Here is a 23951-nt window from a genome sequence, read left to right on the forward strand (position 1 = left end):
AGGTATAAAACTGGTAGACTAATAGAGAGGAGTCCAAGAAGGGATTGATTTGACAAATGATAAACCAGGAGGCAGAGTAGAAAGTTGGAAAGACATGGAAAAGATAAATATAAACTAATGATAGTTGAAAATAGTATGTAGGAGGTGACAGAGCAAAAGATAGGAAAGAAAAAAGAAAGTAAAATAATGAATGGTTAATATAAGAAGAAAGAAGAAATGAGGTAAAGCAAGAGGTAGTAGAAGAAAATAAATGCTAAAGAGATCATTAACTATAGGGAAAAAATGTACAATGCATCACAATTACACTGATATGTAGACCTCCATACATAAAATGGAAAGTTTATCTGCCTTTTTGTCTTGCAAAACCAGATAATTTTGCAAGTATGGAACTTTGAGAGGAAAAGGAAGAATCAACAAGCAAAGGGAAATAACCTAAACAAGTGGCTTCCATGTACCGGCAGGGGTAGTTATAGGCTTCCTGCATTAGCTAATTAATTAATGTTTTAATTTTTTTGGTCTGTGCTCTATGTATTACCTCAGATCTAGTTTTTACATAAGAGGCCCAACCTCATTCTCATCACCGGGGCCACTAATAGTGCTGGAATAGGCAAAATCTTAAGGATCATCAAGAAGGTCAGACACTTACTTGAGTTGGGGGTTTGGGGTACATTGGGAAAACTGTAGAATATCAGGTATTTTCTTTCCCCAAATAATGCTTAGTTGAGGCAATCCCTAGGCCTGAAGTAGTAAGCAGTCTTGTACATGGTGCTGTGGATTGGAGCCTATTTGAAGGGAATCAAATGGAGTGTGTTCACCTGCATTAAGAGGATCTACATTTATACTCTGAAACTCTGCCTGAGTAGCTAGCCCAGGGATTTCAGTAGGCATGATTGGATCCCCATCAAATGGGCCATGCCTTCCAATGCTAGTTGGAGTTCCAGTGCTGGAGGAGTGATACTTTGCTAAGCTAGAGTCAAAACATGGTAACTTGAGGACGCTAGATGGTCTTCGTTGCTGCCTTTCACCCTCATTTTCTGGCATATCACTTTCGATTCCTTCTGGCTTGAGGCTTTCATCAACGGTACTGATAACAAGCTGCTCTGGAGTAAGGTCTACAGTTCTTTCATTGAGCTGGTTGCCTTCAAATACTTGTTCCAAGACCTTGTTTCCATCTCCTCCAAGATCATTTTTGAGACAAGGTGTATTCTTTGATTGAAGGGAATTGGCTTCAGATAAGGGCACAATTCCCCTTTGGCCCAGTTGATTCTTTATGGAACATGGTGTGTTCCTTCTCAAAGTGGACACATCATCTCTAAAAGGACTTGGGTTTTGACTTTCTCCAGGCAGTCTTTTCTCTGAGTTGTTTCTTTGGCCAGATAGGATGCTTGTTGGGGAGATGGTATGCCTAGCATGCTTAGTATGACTATCTTCTGTATGCAGAAGGCTGGCATCTTGGTTCTCCTCTGGCACAAGACCATAGGAGGGAGTGTAGTCTTGAAGAGCAAGTGGATTATCCTTTTGCCCCATGGAGCCACCAGCACAGCAGGGGCCTCTGTGGTTTAGATGAAATACATGTGCTTCTTTCTGACCTGCTGGGTGATTTGGAGGAATTGAGTCTGGAAAAGCCAAGTGTTCTCCCTCTGGTAAATTTAACTTAGTAATTTGCATCTCATAATTCATATTCTCTCCTTTACCCCATCTTGGATTTTTTTGAAGTCCAGCAGGAGAGTTGCTGGAATAGAGATGGTTCTCTCTCTGGTGTGGTGGAGTAGCAGGGGCTTTGTGTGAAGTTGGTGGCTGATCCCAGAAATTTCTGTTAAAATATGGCCCTTTTTCTTTCTGCTCTTGGGTCTGAATCCTGTGGTCCCAGGAGTTCCAGGAAGGAAACAGAGTACTTTCTTCTTGTCCAAGGCCATTATTAGCATAGTAACCCCTGTTCTCCACAGGTGGTGGAACAGAGGGAGCTGTATTATATGATGGATAATTCTCCTCTGGATTCCAGGAGTAAAATTCACGATAAGGAAAGTCCTCTCTGGGTTTTGATGGGTTATCTAAGGAATAGGGAAGGTATTCCTTTGGTTGATATGAACTGTATTGCTTGCCTTCGTAGTGCCTAACTGTTGGCCCTTCTTTAAAACTTGACTCTTCCATACCCCATCTACTTTGTCCTGGGAAAGTTTCATCTCCAGTTGGATCAGCTGGGTCCTCTTCATTATAAGGAATCATCTCTTTTGGGTCTGGAGTATTCATGGGGTACAGTGGATTTTCAGGTTGTCTCATAGTATTGGGAGAATCATCTCTCTCATTCCATGTATTGCGTCTAAGGTATGGTGAGTTTTCCCTGGGATCATAGGGGTTATAGTCAGGGTAGTAAACACCTCCTCTAGAGCCAAGGGAAGGATGAGGTAAGTGTTCTTCCTGCCTGCCAGGTTCTTCCTTAAAAGGTGGAGATATTTCTTGATGGTTCCAAGTACTTCTTCCAGCAGGGAAATGTTCTCTTGCGGGGGAAGGGATTTCCTCAGGGTATACAGGATGATATGCATTTTGCTTTAATTCTGGCCCATTAGTTTCTGATTCATATGGGATTCTTTCTGGCTCTAAAGCAATTCCTTTGGGCAAATTCTGACTTTGGGTCTGGCCATCAGAACTTGGTGCTCTTCTGGAATCTCCTCTAGGAAAAAATGAGTTATGTTGATCAACAGAATTAAAATTTGGGATTAGCATATTACCCTCGGGGTGAGGCTGTTTATAGTTAGATTTACTAACTCCATAATCTTTATTAACTCCATAATCTTTATTAACTCCATAATCTTGAGAGTTTCTCCAGGGGCCAGTTGGATCCTTTGTAGGAATGACTATTCTTTCCTTTTGACCTAGTGGCTTCTCTCTTGGATTTTGAATTTTTTCATTTTGGCCAACAGTATCATGTTTGGGACCCAGAGGGGCAACATTGGTTCCCATGGGTTGTTTATTTGGAGCTGGAGGCTTTCTTCTGAAATTTACTGGATTTCCTGCATGATTGGGAGAATTGCCTCTTGCAGTGTTAGCATAAGCTTTGCGATAAATTGGAGTTCCTGGACGAACTGCTTGCTTACTTTGCAAAGCATAGGAATTCCATCTAGGACCCCTTTGAATTTGTTGATTTCGGTAAAAAGGTCCATTCTGTCTGTGCCCCATGATGGTACCAGTGGGACGCCATTGTCTTCCTGCAGGATAATTTCGGATGTTAGGATTTGGATACGGCTGATAAACATTTGGCTGACGTGGTCCATATGGGATTTGATTTCTTGGTACTCCCTGGCCTGAAACATTAACTACAGGGGGTGGGATGACTCCATTTTGAGCTGTAGGGTTGCTTCCAGCAGTTGGGCCATGGCCACTATTTCCAGTTGGGCTGGTGTCATTTCCACCCTGATTCCCTCCAGGATTGGGTGCATTTGGTTGGGTAGAATTAGTTTCAGGAACTGTTGAATTAGATGAGGGTTCTGTGGCTGGGCTTTCCGTTTTAGGAGGGTCTTTTTCTTTGGGTTTTTCAAAATCTTGTTCAAACATCTCTTCTGAATAATAAGGAGGACGGCCCCCAAATCCCTGATATCCAAAATATCCAAAGTAAGGATTCTGTAGGAAAGAAGATGGAAATCAGTAATAACTCTGTTTTCCACTAGGGTGTTGACTAGAAGTTATAATGTGATAAGGAAATCTTAATAGCCACATGCTACTTTTAACCCCATTGTCTATGCTTTCTGTCTTGAAATTTGATCTCTCCTTGCTTTCTGTGCCCCTACTTCCTCTGGTTTGCTATTCTGACAATCTTTCTGCCCATTATGTCTCAGTTTTCTCTTCTTAGGCCTGGACCCTAAATTTCAGTTGTTTTTGTTTTTTTAAGGATGCCATCCTTTATCCTCCTCATTTTTTTTTTTAAGATTTATTTATACAAGAACTGGGGCATAGGCCAGATGCCCTGGAGGGTGAGAGGACTCACCAGAGACAGAACGGGTAACAGAACAAGCAGACTGACTGAAATAGACTGCTGAGGGGAGCAGTGGGCGAGACAGGAGAAGTCTACCTCGCCATACGGGATTCTTGCGGGCGGCCGGGATCGAACCCGCACTGCGGAGGCTGTGGACAGCCTCACAGTGCGGCACTCAACTGCCTGCGCCACCAGGAAGGCCCCATAGCCTCCTCATTCTTTTGTTTCCATTTAATACACCTGCCTTGTGCAATCTGCTGCGGCCAATCTTTCAATCTGAATATGCACCAGTGACTCAAAAAGCCATAATTACTGGTCCATGACATGACCTCATGAGTATCCCTAACTGAATGTACCCAGAAGTGGCCTTACCTCCCCCCAAACTTTCTTCCCCAATATTCAATACCTAATATCCCTAGCTATTTATCCAGTTGCCAAGTTTCTGATCTCCTCTTTATTTTCCCAAGACAATTAATGACTGAGTTCTATAAGATACAAATTTTCATCCTAGTCCCCTCCTCCTCCTAGCCTATTGCAAAAAGTTTTCTTACAGGTTACTCTGAATATAATTTTACTTTCCTCTAATCTTGGCTCTCCACTGCCATCAAAACAGTAGATTGTGGTAGGTGTATGGGAAAAGTTCTGTCACTTTTCCTCTTTAAATACTATTAAATTTACCCTCCTCTTAGAGGATTAAACTCTAAACCTCATAGGGTAACACAGAAAACAGTATAGCATTGTACTAAAGAGTGGGGCTCTAGACAGATATGGGTTGAAATCCCTGTTCCATCAGTAGCAATAGTTTGACTCTGGGCCAATGCCAGGTTATAGTAAAATAATATGGAGATAGTAAAATAATAACTACCCTGTAGATTGTCATGAAGATCAAATGAGATAGCATATGTAAAGCTCAGTGGCCTGTCTTAAGTACCAAAGTTACATATTGTGTATTAATAATGTTAATAATAATAATTTTTACAATCATCTGCTCATAGCTATCACATTCAGTCTTCTCCTCTTTATGCAGTTACAAATCACAACTACTCTTTGCAATACTATTCACAATGGCCAAGATGAGGCAACAACTTAAATGTACATTGCCATGTGAATAAAGAAGATGTGTTATATACATGCAATGAATATTAATCAGCCTTAGAAAAGAAGGAAATTCAGCACTATTCAATAATGTGGATGAAACTTGAGGACATGCTAAACAAAATCAAGTCAGTCACAGAAAGACTAGTACTGCAGGCTTCCACTTATACAACGGATCTCAAATAGGCTATTTCAAGGAATCAAAGTATGGAATGGCAATTACTAGGGGTTGAGAGAGGGAAATGAAGAGTTACTAATTAATGGGCACAAAATATCAATTAAGCAAGATGAATAAGCTCTAGAAATCTGTGCAACTTTATTCCCATATTTACACTTCAAAATTTGTTTTGATGTACAATGGTTCAGCCCCTATGGAAAACAACACAAAATTTTCTCAAAATATTGAAAATAGATCTACCACATGATCCAGAAATTTCACTCCTATGTATCTACCTGAAGAATGTAAAAACACTAATTTAAAGGGATATATGTACTCCTGTGTTCATTGCAGCACTATAGTTATGGAAACATTTTAGGTGCCCAAGGACAGGTGAGTAGAATAAGATGATATGTTATATATATAACATTGAATATTAATCAGCTTTATAAAAAAAGATAAACTCTTGCCATTTGCAATAACATGGATGGAAATGGAGGGGATTGTGCTAAGCAAAATGATGACACAATATAGAACATTTTATTAGTATATCACTCTGACATGCATCTCTGTGTGTATACTAGTGTGCATACTTAAAAAGAGAAAACAACTGGAGGGGGTTTCAGAAGATGTGGGTTCTAGGTCGAGTTTATCCATTAATTCCATTGGTGAAGCAGAATTGTAATTTATCTTCTCTGGGCTTCAAATTGTTTGCACAATTAAATAGTTAGGTGATTACTTAGTTCCTTTCTGGAGTTAACATTCAAAGAGAGTTAATTCCTTCTCTGTTTACTAGCTATACTAATTGCTCTGTCACTCTAGAGTCAGCTGCAATCTGGAACAAAGCTTTTTAGGTTAGCCTTCAGGGAGAGAGAGAGAGAGAGAGAGAAAGAGAGAGAGAGAGAGAGAGAGAGAGAGAGAGAGAGAGAGAGAGAGAGAGAGAGAGGTATAGATGTATTTCAATACATGTGTCACAATTATCTTATGTTACTGGGCTTGATTTACTTCACTTTTCTTAAATCACGGACACTTGAACTACAGGCTCATGTACTGAATTTTTTCTTCTTAGACAGAAATCAACTATTGGATTGTAGTTCTTACCAAGGAATGTAGATTTACTTGTACTTACCCCCCCTTCTTCATTGCTGACTGGTGGGCGTCCAAAACCTGGTGGTACCCTCTGAAAAGTGAAAAAGACAATGAACACAAGAGACTACCATTGCTGTCATTTGTTTGTAAGTCTTAGCATCTCTCAAAATAGTTCAAGTCAGTGATTGAGTGTTAACATTATTAGCTTTTGAGTCATTCGTTCTCCTAATCTAGATATTAATAGTTGTAACATAACCTATGCTATTAAATATAAAGGCTTTAGGTGGCTCTTAGTTTAATTAAACACCACATATGGCTCTATCTCCAAGCAATTGCCTTGCCCAGCATCTCCAATACACACACACTCACACACACACACACACAGAGAGAGAGAGAGAGAGAGAGAGAGAGAGAGAGAGAGAGAGAGATTTGAGAGCTATTAGGATACAAATATCCACACTGGAACATCTGATAATGGAGATTAAATAATGTTGTTATTTTTAAAGAGTCTATTTTGTATTTAGGGTGACAAACTGATAATCATTCCTGGATTACTGCCGTGACATTTTTATTTGACCGAGTTTTATTTTCCTAACCAAACTTGGAGACTGAGTTTCTGCTCAGGGGCCAGTTTAGAAAAGCAGTTCAGCTCCCACAGACCTTGAAGAAATCCTTTGAATATGAGATTAAGAGCTAGCTCAGCATATAAGAATCATTTCACCTGCTTTTTAAATCTTCACCTGATACTGTCTGTTTCCTTAGTACAGTATGGCCAATGAGGGAAATTAGTCTTTTAACGGAAAAAAGTAAGGGACTCTCACTCCTTGAAATTAGTTATTCCTTGTTGATAAGAAGTCTTCTTGATTATAGAATTATAGATAAGAAAAACTCATGCCATATCTGAATAAAGAGCCATCAAATATGCCTTATTTTGTTAGTTTAACAGCAAATAGACATTACTATCCTGTTTGTTCAAATATTTTTATGATTTTTTTTTCTTTCAGCTGTAAGATTTGAGTTACAGAACAGTAGGTTTTTAGCTCCTGAGATTTGTACCAATACTGCTTCCTTCTTTTTCTTTTTTTTTTTTTGCCATTTAAAATTTTTATTTATTTATTATTTTATTTCATATATTTTTTACATCATTTTTCATTTTTGTACAATGCATGCATTTTCCTCATGCTTATAGTCCCCGTACAATTCCCACCCCCCTTGTTTTCATCCTATTTCCTCCTCCCACCCCTGTATTGTGTCTCTGGTTTATAGTTGCTTGCTGATGTTGATTTTCACTTTATTATGATTCATATTTTTAATGCCTCTGATGCAATTTCAACATTATGTTTTATTTTAATGGTTTTAATTTTAACTATAAATTTTATTTTGCAAGATTCTTTATAAAATGTCTCTGTAGCTAGAAATAATATATGATGGAAAGATCTTAGTCTAATCACAGTTTATCTTATGATTTTTAAACTCCATTCTCCTCAGTTTCCCCATTACATTAAATGATGGTAAGTTTATATTTTCTAATATCTCAGGGAAGTGGGAAATAATGAAGTAGCACAAGCCTTTAAAATTAATCCCTAAACTAAGCTGTTATTAGCTGTGTGATGATTTAGGCTGTGTTCATGGTACTAATTTGAGAAAAATTTTGTTTAAAAATTTTTTTCACTATGATTACTGATGTGAAGATTCTGTTTTGTGCCCTCTATTGATTGGTATATGGCATTCCACTTAGAATGTATGGATTCATACTAGTTTGAGACGTATTATTTTCACTTCTAGCATAGGGAAGAAAAACTTACGTGTGGAATTTGCCATGGTGGCTGCTGATAAGGAAATAGCCCATTGCCAAATGGTGGGAAGGCCTAGAGAGAAAGAAAGAATTATTGAGATGTGGAAATGCGTAGAATAAACGAAAATGAAACAAACCTACTAAAAACAATTATTTGGAATTTGTGTGTCTATATTTCATTACATTATATTATATTTTTAAGCAGAGATGATAATAAAAACAGCAATTAGTATTATTGAACAATTATATGTAGGTTTCTTGTTAAGTATTTTACATTGGTAGACTCATTTAATCCTGACATAACCATGGAAGATGTATGCTATCACTATTCCCAATTCACCAAAGATTCTGAGGTTGAGAAGTTAAGTCATTTGCTCCAAATCTTTGAGCTGATAAATGATTGAAACCAGGTTTCAAATTCATGAACACCTTTTCATCTGATTATTTTTCTCTAGAATAATGTCTAATAATAAATGTTAATTCATTAAAAGACTTTTAGAATGAGATTTTGAGAAAACAATAGCACATCTTGTTGCTTTGTGTTAGGATTTTAACTTATGCCACTCTGAAGTACTGCAAGCAGTGTTATCTTTTAGGGCAATACTTTTGACCATCATGGCATAGATTTGGAAAGGACTTAGAGATCATTTTGTTTGCTCAGGGAACTGGAGTTTAGAAGAGTGAAGTGACCTGCTTTCAATCACACTATTAAGGGCTGGAACAGAACTGAAATCTCTGTTCCCTGACTCTTCTGTTGGTGCTCGTGTTATACCATGTTATCTCTATTTTAAAAGGAGTCTCTTTTAAGGCAGTAGTGTTTGGATAATTTGTAACCAAAGATGAAGTTGGTTTGCCAAGAAGTTTAAGATCGGTGGTGACAGCAGCATCACCTTGGAAGAAAGTGTCAAACTAAAGATTCTGTTTTGTACATAAGTAGTACCTACAGTAAGGAGCATTGAAGAAGTGTGTACCTACAGTAAGGAGCATCCCGAAGTGGCATCGCTCACTGAAGCTATCTGTGACTCTGATTTAGAATTTTATGGGCAAGCCTCACCTGAGGTGTCTGAACTTCCTCTTGGGGTTGAGTTGGGGCAGGTGATGGCTGCTTTAAAGGTCGCTTTGGTGGTGGTTTTTTTGGCTGAGGCTGGTTGGGTTTTGGGGTCTCTGGGTTTTGATCAGTCTTGCTTTGGCGTTTGGAAGATGAAGGAGATGAAGGTTTCTGTGGGCGTCCCATCTTGGGTGGTGGCTGAGGCCACATGGGCATCTGGTACTGAGGGAAGAGCTGAGGCATTTGCATACCATTTCCATACATGGGGCCTAGATGTGCCATCTGAAAGAGTAGCAAATAACAGTCACATCACACAGGGCTGAGATTCAGGCTCTTTCCACTCTTTAGTTTCTGTCTCTAAAACTCAGACAAGGAGCTTGAAAATCCTATGGAACTTGACTTGGCAAAGGAATCTTTAACATCTCAAGCTAGCATTTCTTTAAATGTTGTCTTACAGAAATAGATTTCAGTCTTCTGGGGAAACAAGCAAACCAAAGTCACAATTAGATTTCAGTTTAAAAATTTGTAGCAGTTCAGGTTAAGAATTTGCTGATGATTTTCTAATTCTGAAGCCTCATTCAGGAGAGAAGTATTCAAGTCAGGTGACAGAGGAACTCATGTCAATTTTAAAATCCCTTTGGCTTGTTATAGTCTAGAAAGGGTGGGGTGGGGGGAAATAAAAAGAAGATAGAGGAAGTGAGAGTGTTAAAAAAGAGAGAAAATGAAAATTTGGTATGTAAATGCTCTCATATGGCACCTTGTTTCTTGATTGAAGGTGAATTCCCCCAGTTAGTTTTTAATGATCAGAAACTCCACAATTACAAGTTTGACAGGGAAGCAGAAATAATTATAATCTAAAAATGCTAGTTTATGAATTGATCTCTTACAATATCAGTTTTCATTCACACATTCCCTCCCTGGTTTAACACTCTCTCTATCTCCAGTCACTCAATCAGTCTCTCACTGTCTATTGGATGATGGACACTATGTAGATGCCTGTGTGGATTGATGGAAGGTGAAACTGCAAATCTCACATGAAGATGCAGTATTTGATGACAATTAAGTTGGTGAAAATTTCAAATCACAGACAAAAAACTGAGAACAAGAGCTTGAAAGAAAGGGTCAATAGTTGAAGTATAAAAAATTGATAATAATGATAATTTTAGGTGAGAGGTTTTAAAAGAGAATGACTTAAATGAAAAGGATTAAGAGAAAATTGATTAAGCCCTTGAGGTCCCCATCCCCAAAATCGTTCTCATGATTATGTCCTAAAAGTCAATGATATATATTTATCACATATATGGAATAGATATCATGTATATGGAATAGTATATATATATTATCATTGTGCTATCATATAATTTTATCAGGGAAATATGCCAAAAGATGCGATATTTGATTCATTATAAGTTAGTTCTAAGAATTAGTACATAGTGGTAAATATAACCTAAATTTACTTAAATAAAATCTTTTTTAAAATTTTAGTGTTATCTCTCAAAGTAATAAATAAAATTTACCATTTCCATGTAATTACTGTTATTTTTTGTTCTAATTACTTTTGAATATATCTTCAGTGATATATTGATCTCAGAATCAATTTCTCCTGGACATAAAGAACCCTTGCAATTAATAAATGATTTAAATTTGCATAAAAGAGTAACAGTAATGAATAAAAAGAAAATTTGGTGTAAGGGGTCAGATAAACTGATTTTTACCCCCTTGAAGTCTTTATGATGATTATATCATATATATCAAAACATGTAGATACTTAGCGATGTCTTCATTAACAAAAACAAATCTTATAAGGTAATTACCTATATATAAATAAGAAATAATATAAAGTGGGACTTACATGTGGAGAGTTCATAAAGTTGAACTGATTATACCGCATCATCTGTGACCAAAAGAATCCATTAATGTGACACAAAGTGAAAAATTTTCATTGAATCAATCCACAAATCATAAGAAATAAGTTGAATTTATAATCTTAAGTTATAAGTCATAGTCTCTTTTACTAGTTATATATGTGAAAGCATGTTTAAATTTGAAAGCATGCAATTAAAAAACTTCTTTGATGAAATGTCAGAAGGAGAAAGACAAATGCAGGATGGTCTCACTTTATGCAGAATATAGAGAAACATGATGAAGGGTCAGACAAAACCAAACCACTAATAAACTCTTAACATCTAACTGTAAAACTGAAGCAAACGGAATGGGAGAGGGGGAACCGAATAGAATGTGCTAGAGGATTATTGGGGCACTGGTGGTGAGCTGGGTGAGGTAGTGTACATTTGTAGAGATTTGAACCTATAATCCCCAGAGCAGACACAATGTTGTAAACCTATTTTATCACAATAGACATAATTTGGGAAAAAGAAGAAAATTTTATTTTGAGGAGAATAAATACAGAATAACAGAGAATAAACTGTTAATCTACTTTGAAGTTTTTGAATGTTCTACTCTAGAAGTTCAGCATTTCACAACATGATAACTCTGAAAAGATGTATCTCCTTTCTGATGTGTGTTTAATTTGGTTAATGATGCTGCTTATGAGTAATGTGAAAGATATTTATATGCTTACGTCTCTAACAATCCTTAGTACAAATGGCTATGTTTACCAGCTTAAAACTGTGGCAAAGTATCTAACACTGACTATACTTTAACACAAATTCATGTTTAACTCAAAAAGGAGTATTGAGGTAAATAAGGAGGATGATGCTGGGGAAATTACTACATTGCTTTGATGTGAGAGTTTCTTTCAAATCTTCCTTTACATCTTTCATAAGAAATTTTGCATACCAGAAAGTTTTCCAGAAACTTTGCATTATCATAAGAAATTTTGTATATTGAAAAAAATTCCAGTATTCTCCAGCATTTTTGGTAACTCAGGAGAGGGTTCTGGAAAGCCTTCCCAGAGATTATACATACATACCTCCTCACTTTTACTGCTAAATCCAGGCATTCTGGGCATTTGCATCTGGTAGTGAAAGAATATTGGTGACAAATTCAGAACATCAATTGAAATAAGGCTGATAATTGACCCAAAGCTATGCAGAAATTGATCACAAAGAAAAGTCCTAATTAAAAAAAAATACTCACTGGCATAGCAATGGAATTACCAAGAAGACCTAGAAAGAACAGGAGAATCTTCATTTTTCCACTTGGTACCTGGAATACAAAACTGGATTTAATTTTTTTTAAAAAGGATTTATTTATTTATTTATACAAACACTGGGTACAGTCAGAGGCGCGGGAGGGTGAGAGAATTCACCAGAGCCAGAGCGGGGAGCAGAGCAGGCAGAAGGACCGAAGTACACTGCTGAGGGGAGCAGCGGGTGGCAGGAGAGGTCTGCGCGCCATGTGGGACCCTCCTCCGGTGGCTGGGGAGCAGCCGGGGATCGAACCAGCACTGCAGAGGCTGCGGGCAGCTTCACAACCCAGCGCTCAACCGCTGTGCCACTGGGGAGGCCCTGGATTTAATTTTGGATTGTGAAATAATCATGCTTACTGCTCTGAGCTAACCTAGGCACTGGTCCTCCTGCATGATAAGGAAAGTACAGGAAAAAAAAATAAGACTTTTGCCATTTTTACATTACATTAAGAATTGCTAGATAGTTATTTTTGTAAACTGGAATACTTTTGTAAACTTCCAAAAGGGTCAGATTAAAAAGGAAAGATAAAAGGGTAAGAGGGAGGTAGGAAAAGGAAGGAGAGAGGGAAGTGGGGGGTGGGGGAGAGAGAGAGAGGAGAGCATATTGATATTTGATGAGATTGCTCAAAACACTAGAATGTGGAACTTAGAAATTTGGAGGTAACCTAAAAACAAAACAAAACAAAAAAACAACTGTTATAGGGCAGGGAGAGGGGCAGAACCCAGAACCCTTAAATCTGCCTGCTTTCTTTTTTTTAAAAAATATTTATTTATTTATGCATACAAGAGCTGGGGTGCAGGCCAGAGGTGTGGGGGAAGAGGGGTGAGAGAATTCACCAGAAACAGTGGGGAACAGAATAGGAAGATCTACTGAAATACACTGCTGAGGCGACCAGCGGGCGAAACAGGAGAGGTCTGCTGCACCATGTGGGTAGCTCTCTGACTGGCTGGGGATTGAACTCATGCTGCAGTGGCTGCGGCTAGCTTCATATGCTGATGCTTAATCCCTTTTGCCACCAGGGAGGCCCCTAAACCTGCCTTTAAATATTCTGCCATCTGCCGCATTAAGACAAAACATATAAACCTTTAATGGAAAGGAACTTTAATAAAATTAGTGTGCAATACATAAAAGATAAAGAATATAGTTTCCAAATTAAGCACCTAAAGTTACCCATTCCCTTGTGGGTAAAAGTTCAGCCAAACAGGATTGGCCCACAGCAAGGTCCTAAAGCCTGCCACAAGTTTAAAGCATGTTTTAATAGAAACCCAGAGAAAAGGGTCAGAAACAGACAAGTCTGGGAGGAAAAGAGCAAAATCAAAATTAAGATAAAAACTGCTGTTAACCTTCTCACTGGTCTCTCACCTTACATCTGTTCTAACCAGTCCAGGACTAAGAGGTAAGCTCTGTTTCTTTACATGTTTCTTTGTTTCGTGTGTCTCCTCAAGGTTTATTTCTTGCTCTCTATCCTGTTTCCTTCCTTTATTTTCCTCTCCAGCTTCTTTTTCTCCCTGCTTAGCTCCACCCTTCTTTGGGTGAGGCAGGGATCCTGGAACCTCCCTATTTTCTGGGACTACTCTCTTACACAACCAAATATTGATGATTTTGGTTACTTTAAGAAGTTCTAGTTGCTTGGTTTGTTTAAGAAGTCCTAGTTGAGGGGCCTCCCTGGTGGCGCAGGGGTTAAAGACATAGTGCTATCAAGCTATCACCAGCCACTGCAGTGTATATCAGTGGATCTGCCTGTTCTGCTCCACACTCTGTCTGGTGAATCCTCACACAACCCTCCCCCTGACTCCGCCCCACCTCTGGTTTACACACCAGTTCTTGTGTGCATAAATAAATCAATCTTTGGGGGAAAAAAAGTTCTAGTTGCTTGGTTAGTTTAAGAAGGCATAGTAATGTCTGACTATATTCCCTCAGATAATTCAGAATATTTTAGTATAATCTCAGTTTTGTTGAGATAACACTCCAAAATCAGTAGCTATTTCTAAGGTGCTATAGACAACATTCCATTATATACACACTAATTAAATAATCTAGAAGCAGTCACAATTCTATCCTTTTATTCTTTCCTCTGTTGCTGTTTTGATAACTACTCTTATTACTTTATCCTCTAAAAAAATCACTACTCCAAAAGAACTAGTAAGAGAAAAAGGTCAAAATAGGCAACACTCAAAATTTATCTTTGTTAGATACTTTGACTCAATATATAGATGAAAAGATTGAAACAGACAACGTTGGAGATAGTTTTCATGTATTTCAACAACCTCACTTTAATTACTCAAGTCTTATATGATTTTTTTTTTTTTGTGGGACCCTTGCCGGTGGCGGGGGAATGAACCGGCGCTGCAGAGGCCATGGGCAGCCTCGCAGCCCAGCGCTCAACTACTGCGCCACCAAGGGAGGCCCCTTATATAAATTTTGAAGCATTTACTTGGCTAATTCCATAGGAAAATTCTGTTGTTTTTGCATATACAATAGAAGAAAATAAAGAATTTTATCAGAATAATTATTCTGATATTCTGATAATAAATATTCTAATATTCTAATTTTCATGGAATGTCAGACACAACACAATTCCTAGCATATAGACATGTATAGCATATATGGACACATATAGAATATATTTCTAGTTTATTCCTTTTGTTCCCTTTTCTTTTTTGTGGGCATTAAATGCTTTTAGTAGTGAACTGAACCAATGCTCACCCTTCTGTTTGTTTCCCAAAAGGACAATATAAATTAACTCCAGCATTTTTCTGAAGTGTAGGCATCATTAATTACCTTTTTGATATCAACGAAATTAAGAAAGTGTAATTAAACAAAGGAAGCAGTAATATGTAAATGCCTTTTCTGCTAATTAATAATTCTCAGAATCAATACATTCTAGAGAATTAAAAATAACAACAAAAACTAATTGTTTAGTATAGGTTACAACAACACAAAGAAGCTAATGAGAACATTGGTGAGTGCTTTCCTTTTTATCCTTAAATGTTATTGATTTTCCAATTGTTTGCATAACTATATAATTTTGGAGTATTACTTCACACCCCCATATGTGCATATACTTCACTCACCCTTCCACAGAGCTGCTGTGCCAAAGCCCTATCACCTTCCCTTCCTTATTCCCTTCTCCTTCCCCCTAACCCCTCTGGTAATGCACTAGTAAAATACTAATGTATTTTTACCATTTATGTACCATTATTTTTGCTGTGTTTTGTCAGTTATTTTCTTTTATTATTTATATTCTGCAAAATGACTAAAATCATCTGGTAAACATCTTTTCTTTTCTGGCTTATTTCACTAAAATGCTCTCTTCTAAATCTGCTTTCTAAGATTATAGCCCTAGATTTTAAAAGAAGTTTAATTTATCTATTTTGTAATCATTCATTTTATCGCTATACTCTACACTTTTATATCTATACTCTGTCACTAAGATTCATGATAATGTCACACACTCATATAAGAAGATGTGTTTTTTTTTTTGCAAAAATAAAATGCAGCTCATCTTTTTGTAAGATTGATGTGCGTTAGTTGACTTTTAAGGTTCCTTCAATGTCTAGAATTTTATGATTGGATGGAAGTTAATGATTAATTATTTTCATGAATTGAAAATGACAGTGGAGCACAATGATTGCATTGAGCAATCATTGATTGCATGGAGCACAATGACTGTGTAAGTTCTTACTTCTTTTCTCCCATCTGGGAGCAAAGGTGCTGTTTGTTTCTTCTGACATATTTTGTCATCTTAAGTGTATTTTTTGCAATATTTAGATTATGTGACCTGTATGTATTAGAAAAAAAGAAACAAATTACTCACCAGGTTCTCTAGCTTAGGAAAAGAGGTTCCATGCCTGCACAGAAGCAGCAACATTTTTTGGCCAAAATTTTCATAAGCCTTAAAAGAAAAGTACAGATCTGGCATGAAAATAAACTCAAATATAGAAATAAAACAAATGAATAAGCTAATAGCAAAGCTTAAAGTCTAAGGCAGCACATCACATTAATGATTTTGTCCAGTTATACCCTTTTTAGAATGTCTTCAAAATCAAGCATAATCTATTGTCTCAAGAGTAGAAAGAAAGCTACATCAGAAAGAAAGTGATCAGGGACTGTAAACACTTCTAATGAATGTTGACAAAACTTGACTGCTCAATGGAGAAATGTACAGAAGGACAGTATTAAATGAGGCCTTACTAGGTTAGAAGAAAACTTACAATAAAAACCAATACACCAAATAAACCAAGGAGTTTAAAGTTTTATCAGAAGATGAATCTACAAGCAATGACTATACAACCAACATCAAAGCATGCAGTAAGGATTTCAGTCAACATCTATGAATTCAGTTTATTATTTGGCTCTATTTATATTAATTACTGCTAATACTCACCCAATGCCAGCTAGCAGCTCCAATATATAAAAAAATAACTTTTACTTGAACTTCACTAGCCTATCTTTGAAATATATTTTTAATGGTCTACAGTGGAAATGACTACAAATTGCTGGTGCCAGGGAGATCTCAAAGAGTAAGACACATTTATTTCTTAATAATAAAACAAAAATTCTTCACAAAGATGTCATTTTCTGTGCCAAAAAGGCTTAAAATAAAAAGATTCCTCCTTGCCAGAAAAATCAGGATAGCAAGGTCACATTTAAGCACTGCTGAAGACTTCCACAACCAATCAGCTTTGAGAAAAATGGTTTTGCCATCACAAGAATTTAAGGCAAAAAACCCCCCAACATCCAATGTAAAATTTGTAATGTGTTATTATAGGAGCTGTCAAATCAAGTCTCTTATTATGTATAATAACAGTCCAGGAAAATGAGCTTACAGCAGTAACATTTGGAAGACGCTTTCCTTGATGAATTTGGGGATTTTCAAGTATAGAAACTTTGTTTATGCAAAGATGTTTAAGGAACATAGGTGAGTAATAACATGCTATTGTTGTAAATCATTGACCATCATCAAGAGGCAGGCCAGAATATATGTATTTAATTAATACATATTTAATATATAATTAAATTTAACTAGAATGTTATATCCATAGGCAACAAAGTGATTTGATTTGGCTCATAATATATAAGGCTACCAGGATATTAAGTTCTTTTTAAAAAATTATATTTATAGACATAACACTGGGTTACAACAGTCTATGTTTTAGGGTACAGTTTCACACCTCTACAAATGTATGTTATCACTTGGTGCCATGCCCATCACAAAAACCCCAATAATCCTCCACTAAAGTCATTGGGCCCCCTCCTCCCTTACCACCCTTCACTTTCCCCCATCCCTTCTAGCAGCCTCAGTTCTACAGTCAGATTTCAAGGGTTTGTTTCATTATAATTCTGTCTGTTCCTTTACTTTTTTAAATATTCCACATGAGTGAAATCATCTAGTCTTTCTTCTTCAAACTAATTTCATACTATTCTTTTTTGAAGTCATACAGTTATTTAGTGCCCAGGGATCCAGAATTGTAGTAGAGTTTGTCAAAATAGCAAATGAACTCTTGACTAGTCATGATAATACAACGTTATGAAAATACGAGTTGAAAAATTCACTTAAGGGGTTATGTTATGAATGTTCTTAAAAATGTGACTTTTCAGGCCTCCCTAGAGGTGCAAGGTGTTAAGTCTCAGTACTGTGAAGCTATCAGCAGCCACTGTAGCATGAGTTCGATCCCTGGCCAGGGAGCTAATCCCCATGGCGTAGCAGACCTCCCCTGTCTCACCCACTGCTCCCCTCAGCAGTGTATTTCAGCAGATCTGCCTGATCTGCTCCCCACTCTGTCTCTGGTGAATCTTCTCACTCCCCCCCACCCCGCCACATCTCTGGCCTACACCCCAGCTCTTGTATGCATAAATGAAAAAAATTTAAAACATCTGACTTTCCATAATAAGTATTTCATTTCTGAATAAATAGAACAATTATGCTTTTCAGTGCCAACAGCAAGATTTGCTGTTTTTGCTGAACTTGGATCCTGCTGTATTCCTTATGACTGATGTTTGCTTATTTTAATGTGTACATTTAAAATTTAAGAATGATTGAATTTGATGTCAAAAGCTGGCTCCTGCTTGACATGACCACGTACATGAGTTCATCCAGTGATGCTCAGGGCGTTGTTCTTCCAAGCCATGAAAAGTGCCATGTCCTTCCTTTAGATCAAGTAACACTGTCTCAGAGCCCTAACCCCCTTTCTGTCTGAATTTAGTAACACAAAGAATAAAACTGACCTAGAATATTTGATTTTAAATTCAGTTCTAAATAGTAGCTTTTTTTTTTTCCTAAAGATTTTATTTATTTTATTTATACAAGCACTGGACATAGTCAGAAGCGCGGGAGGGTGAGAGAATTCACCAGAGCCAGAGTGTGGAGCAGAACAGGCAGACTGACAAAGAAATACACTGCTGAGGGGAGCAGTGAACGTGGCAGGAGAGGTCTGTCACACCATGTGGGACCCTCACCAGCGACCGGGGATCAAACCGGCGCTGCAGAGGCTGCAGGCAGCTTCGCCCAGCGCTCAACCGCTGCACCACCAGGGGAGGCCCTCTAAATAGTAGCTTTTAAGTCTGCATGTATCCAGGATGTGCAAGTTATTTCTATCTGTTCTAAGCTTAGTTTGATTTTGTAGAAACCTAGTAGTAATTATAATATTGTGTGGATCACTGTGTATTAAAATGGATTTGCAAGTGATAGGACACTCGGAGATCGTGTTTCCATGCAGGTGATAGGCATTGTGAGGCTGGATGATCCTGGTCTCTGTCTGTGCCCTTCATGTAGAGGCTACAGTTTTGATTGTGATGTCAGTCATATAGGTTATTGGGAACTGCCACTAAACCTCACTTCTGGTGTCTTTCTCTATTTACCCTTGTTCCCTCTACCACAAGGGTGGTGAGTGGTCATGAAGTAACCCATGTTTTTAAAATGTAAGCAATGGGTTAAATGGGTGAACACTTTGTAGTGATGGATTGAGAAACTAACAGTCTCCCTTTCCCCGTAAACACAAACATGAAAGAAGTATTTACCTTCTTTACTTATTATTTAGTTAGAACGTTTTCAAGCCAGCCCATTGTGACATTTTCTTATTTACTTCAATTTTCTCTACTATTTCGTAAATTCTTTTTCTTTCCAAACACAATTGTTTGTGAATGTGGTTATGCTATGGTTTACTTTTATTTTTTTCAAAGTGTGCCTCTATAAGTTTGTGTTCTATATATTTCCTTTCTAATCCATTAAAGAAGACTTCTGGGGCTTCCCCGGTGGCGCAGCGGTGGAGCGCTGGGTTGCGAAGCTGCCCGCGGCCTCTGCGGCGCCAGTTCAATCCCAGGCTGCTCCCCGGCCACCAGAGGAGGGTCCCACATGGCGCGCAGACCTCTCCTGCCACCCGCTGCTCCCCTCAGCAGTGTACTTTGGTCCTTCTGCCTGCTCTGCTCCCCGCTCTGGTGAATTCTCTCACCCTCCCGCGCTTCTGGCTGTGCCCAGTGCATGTACAAATAAACAAACAAACAAACAAATAAATAAAAAAAGACTTCTGAATAGGGAGCTGTAAATCTATGAAATTATATACAAGAACTTGTGTGTATTGGGTGTTTGGTGTAAATGCACTTTTTTTCCCCTCACATTAAAATCTGTATCCTCCTAGGGTCTATGACCTCCTACTCTTCTTTGCCTCAAATTAGTAAGATATTCTTGTTGCCATAATTTTAAGCTGCTGACAGTAGAATTTTTTTTTTATTTCTTATTCCAGATATGGTGGAAATAAGTTAGGCTTTGGAGTTGCCAAATCTGAACTTAAACCTTCCACAAATCATCCAGCTCTTCAATTTCTGTTTGGGAAAATGGGGGTAATAAGTTTCTCCTAAGAAGTAAATTAAATAACTTATGTAAAGAATCTGGCATCCAGAATGATGATCAGTGACTACTGATAAATACCTGAAGGTATTGGTTTCACAGTGTATTAGTTTTCTAAGGATTTAAGAGAAATAAAGCTAGTCATAGTTCTGAGAGCAAACAGACACTGTTCAAAGCACAGCTGTTGCACTGAAGTTCTGTGGATTGTTTTTAGTAGCACTCTCCAAACTGTAGAATTACAGAATAAAGCACTTGAGATAAAGTAATGTTTTAGGAATCCATTATTGGTGGCCAATTAGTTTCTAAGCACCAGTAACCTTGATTTTTCTGTGAAACCATTCATTTAGCAGACTCTTGGAGCTGTAAGGTGAGAAGCATTTCTCTTGTAAGAGAAGAAGAGCTGTAATTTAATCTCTCACAGATTAAATAATTAATAATGTTTTACTGCACAAGCATTTTCCGAGCAGCCTCTTCATGCAAAGTCCCAACTTAGGTGACCCCTCCCCCGCAACCCTGTCCTGCATAAGCTATCAGGATAAGAAATTTTCTGAGTCAAAACTTAGTAGTGGATTCAAATTCTAACTTTTCTGATTGACTTGGTTTAAAATCCTGGTCAAGTGACTTCAGCTCTTTAAGCCTTAGTTTTCTTATTTGTCAAGTGGAGGAATAATAGTATTTCCTTCACTGACTTGTTGAGAATTTAGTGAGAGAATTCATTTAAAGTTCATAACACATAGTTCAGATAAATGTATAGATAGATATATAAATGTCACTTATGATTATGATCAGAGCATGCTCAGTAGCTGCATATTACTGGCCACTGACAAAATTCCTAAAGACTTTTGAGGAATGGTTCATCTCATGTGTTTATTCATTAAATAAAACAAAGGCAGAAAAACAAAAAAAACCTTCCAAGGAACAAACATCTACATAAACAGAATACAGAAAAAAGAAACTGCATCATAAAATTTATTCAATTTATAGAGTTTAAATCCAGCTTTTGGTCTACAAATAAAAAAGTTATTCTGTGATACCAGAGAGTTGGTGCTGGTGGGTGGTTATTTATTTGCACCACACTCAGAGGTAGTGTTGACTTCTTGGAGCTCGGAAAATAACTCTCTTATATGTATTTAAGACTCATTTAAAAATGATTCTGGGGCCTCCCTGGTAGCGCAGGAGGTTGAGCGCCACACTGTGAAGTTGTCCGCGGCCTCTGTAGCACTAGTTTGATCCCGGCCACCTGGCGAGGATCCCACATGGCATGGCAGACCTCTCCTGTCTCGCCCGCTGCTCCCCTCAGCAGTGTATTTCGGTCAGTCTGCCTGTTCTGTTCCCCGCTCAGTCTCTGGTGAATCCTCTCACCCTCCTGTGCATCTAGCCTGTACCCTGGTTCTTGTATAAATAAATAAATAAATCTAAAAAAAAAATGATTCTGTATCTAAGAAGACTGTCTTGTCCTCTATATTTTCTGTTTATATTGAGAAGAAAATGTAACCTGATTGTTAAGAACACAGGCCTTGGGATTTGACATATTGATTAATGTGTACACTGTATTTAGAATTGTTCCTGACTCACAGTAAGAGTATTTCATATACATAGTTTTTCTACTTTTTCTATTTTATATAAATTGGTCATCATCTCATCATAGAAATAACACGTTCATATACTGACCATTTACAGTATGTATTGTGTATTACTTCAAGCACTTTTCATTTATCCCTCACAACAACTCTGTGAGATCGGTTCTATTATTACCCAGTAAGTGGCAAAAATCAAACAGTCTGGTTTTAGATCTCCTGTTCTTTCCTCCATTCATGCTGCCTTGGTCTGAATTGAAGCCGTTTCTATAGCTTTTCCTTCCATTGCAACAGTCATTGTCCCTTTTGGGGTGTCACAATTTTAATTTTAATTGAGCAGAAAAATCTCAGGGAGTCAGAATGTCTAGTTCTTAATTAATCATTCACCAGCCCTGGGGCTTTGGGAATGTAATTAAACTTCACTGTGTTCAGTTTCCTTAACAAGAGCCAGTCTGCTTGTTTTCTAAACCATGTAGGCTACCAGTGATCTGGATTTTCAGTCTAAAAGAACATTAAAATATTTGCAGTTCAGTTCTGATGAAATACCTAGTTGGGAGAAGTGGTTTCGGGAAACCAGCTTTTCAACTACTCCCCTGAAAACTCTAACATCTGTCCCCGGATCAAGCCATACTATCAGTAGCCCACACTTTTAGGTTCATTTATTTCTTTTAAAGAATGACCTTCACTCAATTACATTTACTGGTGCTCACATATGAGAAGTGTAGGGAATCTGTTCTTGTTATGTGCCCAGTGTATGTTGGGCAGGGTGCAAGTGAATGGTGTCATAATGGAGAACACCAGAGCCCATGCCTTCCTGGAGCTGTTTATCCAGTACTAGATCTGGACATTGCAAGGTTGGATGCAATACTGTGTAATAAGGAATAAGACTGGGGAAGTTCAGAGCACATAGAAAGAATTTTAAGGAAGGTGTCTTAGAGGAAGTGAGATATAAGCTGTAACCCAATGTCTGAGTTGAAGGTAGTCTGAAGAGCACAGAAAAGTGTTCAAGGCAGAGAGTCTCGGTGAAATCTGAAAGAATGAGAAAGGTGAATTTGAGCAACTGAGAGAGCACAGAATGGCTAGAAAAGAACTAATGAGGTAGGAGTGGTGAGAAATGTGACGGGTCAAATAGAATCTCAAGCCAAGTGAAGGACTTTTTCATTAAAATATTGTAGAGGGGCCTCCCTGGTGGCACAAGGGGTTAAACACGGCACTGTGAGGCTATCTGCAGCCTCTGCAGCACTAGTTTGATCCCTGGCGGCTGGCCAGGGAGCAACCAATGTGGTGCGGCAGACCTCTCCTGTCTTGCCCACTGCTCCCTTGGGCAGCATATTTCAGTCAGTCTGCCTGTTCTGCTCCCTGCTCTGTTTCTGGTGAATCCTCTCACTGCCCCATACCTCTGGCCTGTACCCCAGTTCTTGTATGCATAAATAAATAAATCATTAAAATATTGTTGAAAGTTGCACTATATCACCTAATATGCATTATATGAAACGCCACAATATAAATTTCATCTAGACTTTTATTTCAGGAGATACGCTGTTATCCTTGCCATATATTAATTTATTTTTATGAAGTCACATTATTAGTGGAAGAATCCAGACAAGTGTTTTTCTACTTTACATTTTGTTTAAGGACTATTGGTCACTCTGTAACTATTTCTATGACTTATTTTGTCCTTTTCCATAATGTAACATTAAGTGTTTTCCTTTCACTCTGGTTACTAAGAAATTCATGGTTAAATTTGGTGCTTCATTAACATTGGCTCCAGGTTATAGAAGACTTAAGCTAGTATAATTTAAGGGATTTTCTTTAGGGAAAAAAAAAAGTTTAGATAGGAATGTAAATGCTTATTTAAATGAGAAAAGACCTTACAGCAAATTTTAGATGCTTTCTTTGAGGAAAAAAAATTAGGTAAGAAAGTAAGATTTTAAAAAAGTGACAAATAGTGCAAACATCACAAAATCTGAAATACCTTAATATTTATATTAACTGACTGATCTGTATCATAGCCTCTCCTCACTTCCAGGCCCATTTCTCTTCTACTACTCACATCTTTCTACTGCGGTTGCCAAAGACATATTCACGTCACCATATGATCTCTGGACCTGCATTTTTGGGTCACAAGTAGAATGAGTAGGTGTTGAAAGTTAGGTATAGACAGTAGGAATATTCCTGGAAGCCATCCATACAATAGGAAGCTAAAGATATTTTCATTATAT

The 23951-nt window shown here is 37.7% G+C and overlaps 1 protein-coding gene across 1 annotated transcript; it reads right to left on the bottom strand.

Moving 5' to 3' along the window:
* Positions 1-732: 732 nt before the first annotated feature.
* ENAM (enamelin) lies at positions 733-16177 on the bottom strand (the record flags this gene model as incomplete). Its single annotated transcript, XM_084233833.1, has 8 exons — positions 733-3618; positions 6352-6402; positions 8117-8179; positions 9161-9436; positions 11007-11048; positions 12087-12131; positions 12254-12322; positions 16124-16177. 8 exons carry the CDS (start codon positions 16175-16177, stop codon positions 733-735), a joined length of 3486 nt encoding a protein of 1161 aa, XP_084089959.1.
* Between the last annotated feature and the right edge of the window lie 7774 nt (positions 16178-23951).

The sequence above is a fragment of the Talpa europaea genome, assembly GCF_964194135.1.
Source record: "Talpa europaea genome assembly, chromosome: 5".
In the NCBI taxonomy this organism is placed as follows: domain Eukaryota; kingdom Metazoa; phylum Chordata; class Mammalia; order Eulipotyphla; family Talpidae; genus Talpa; species Talpa europaea.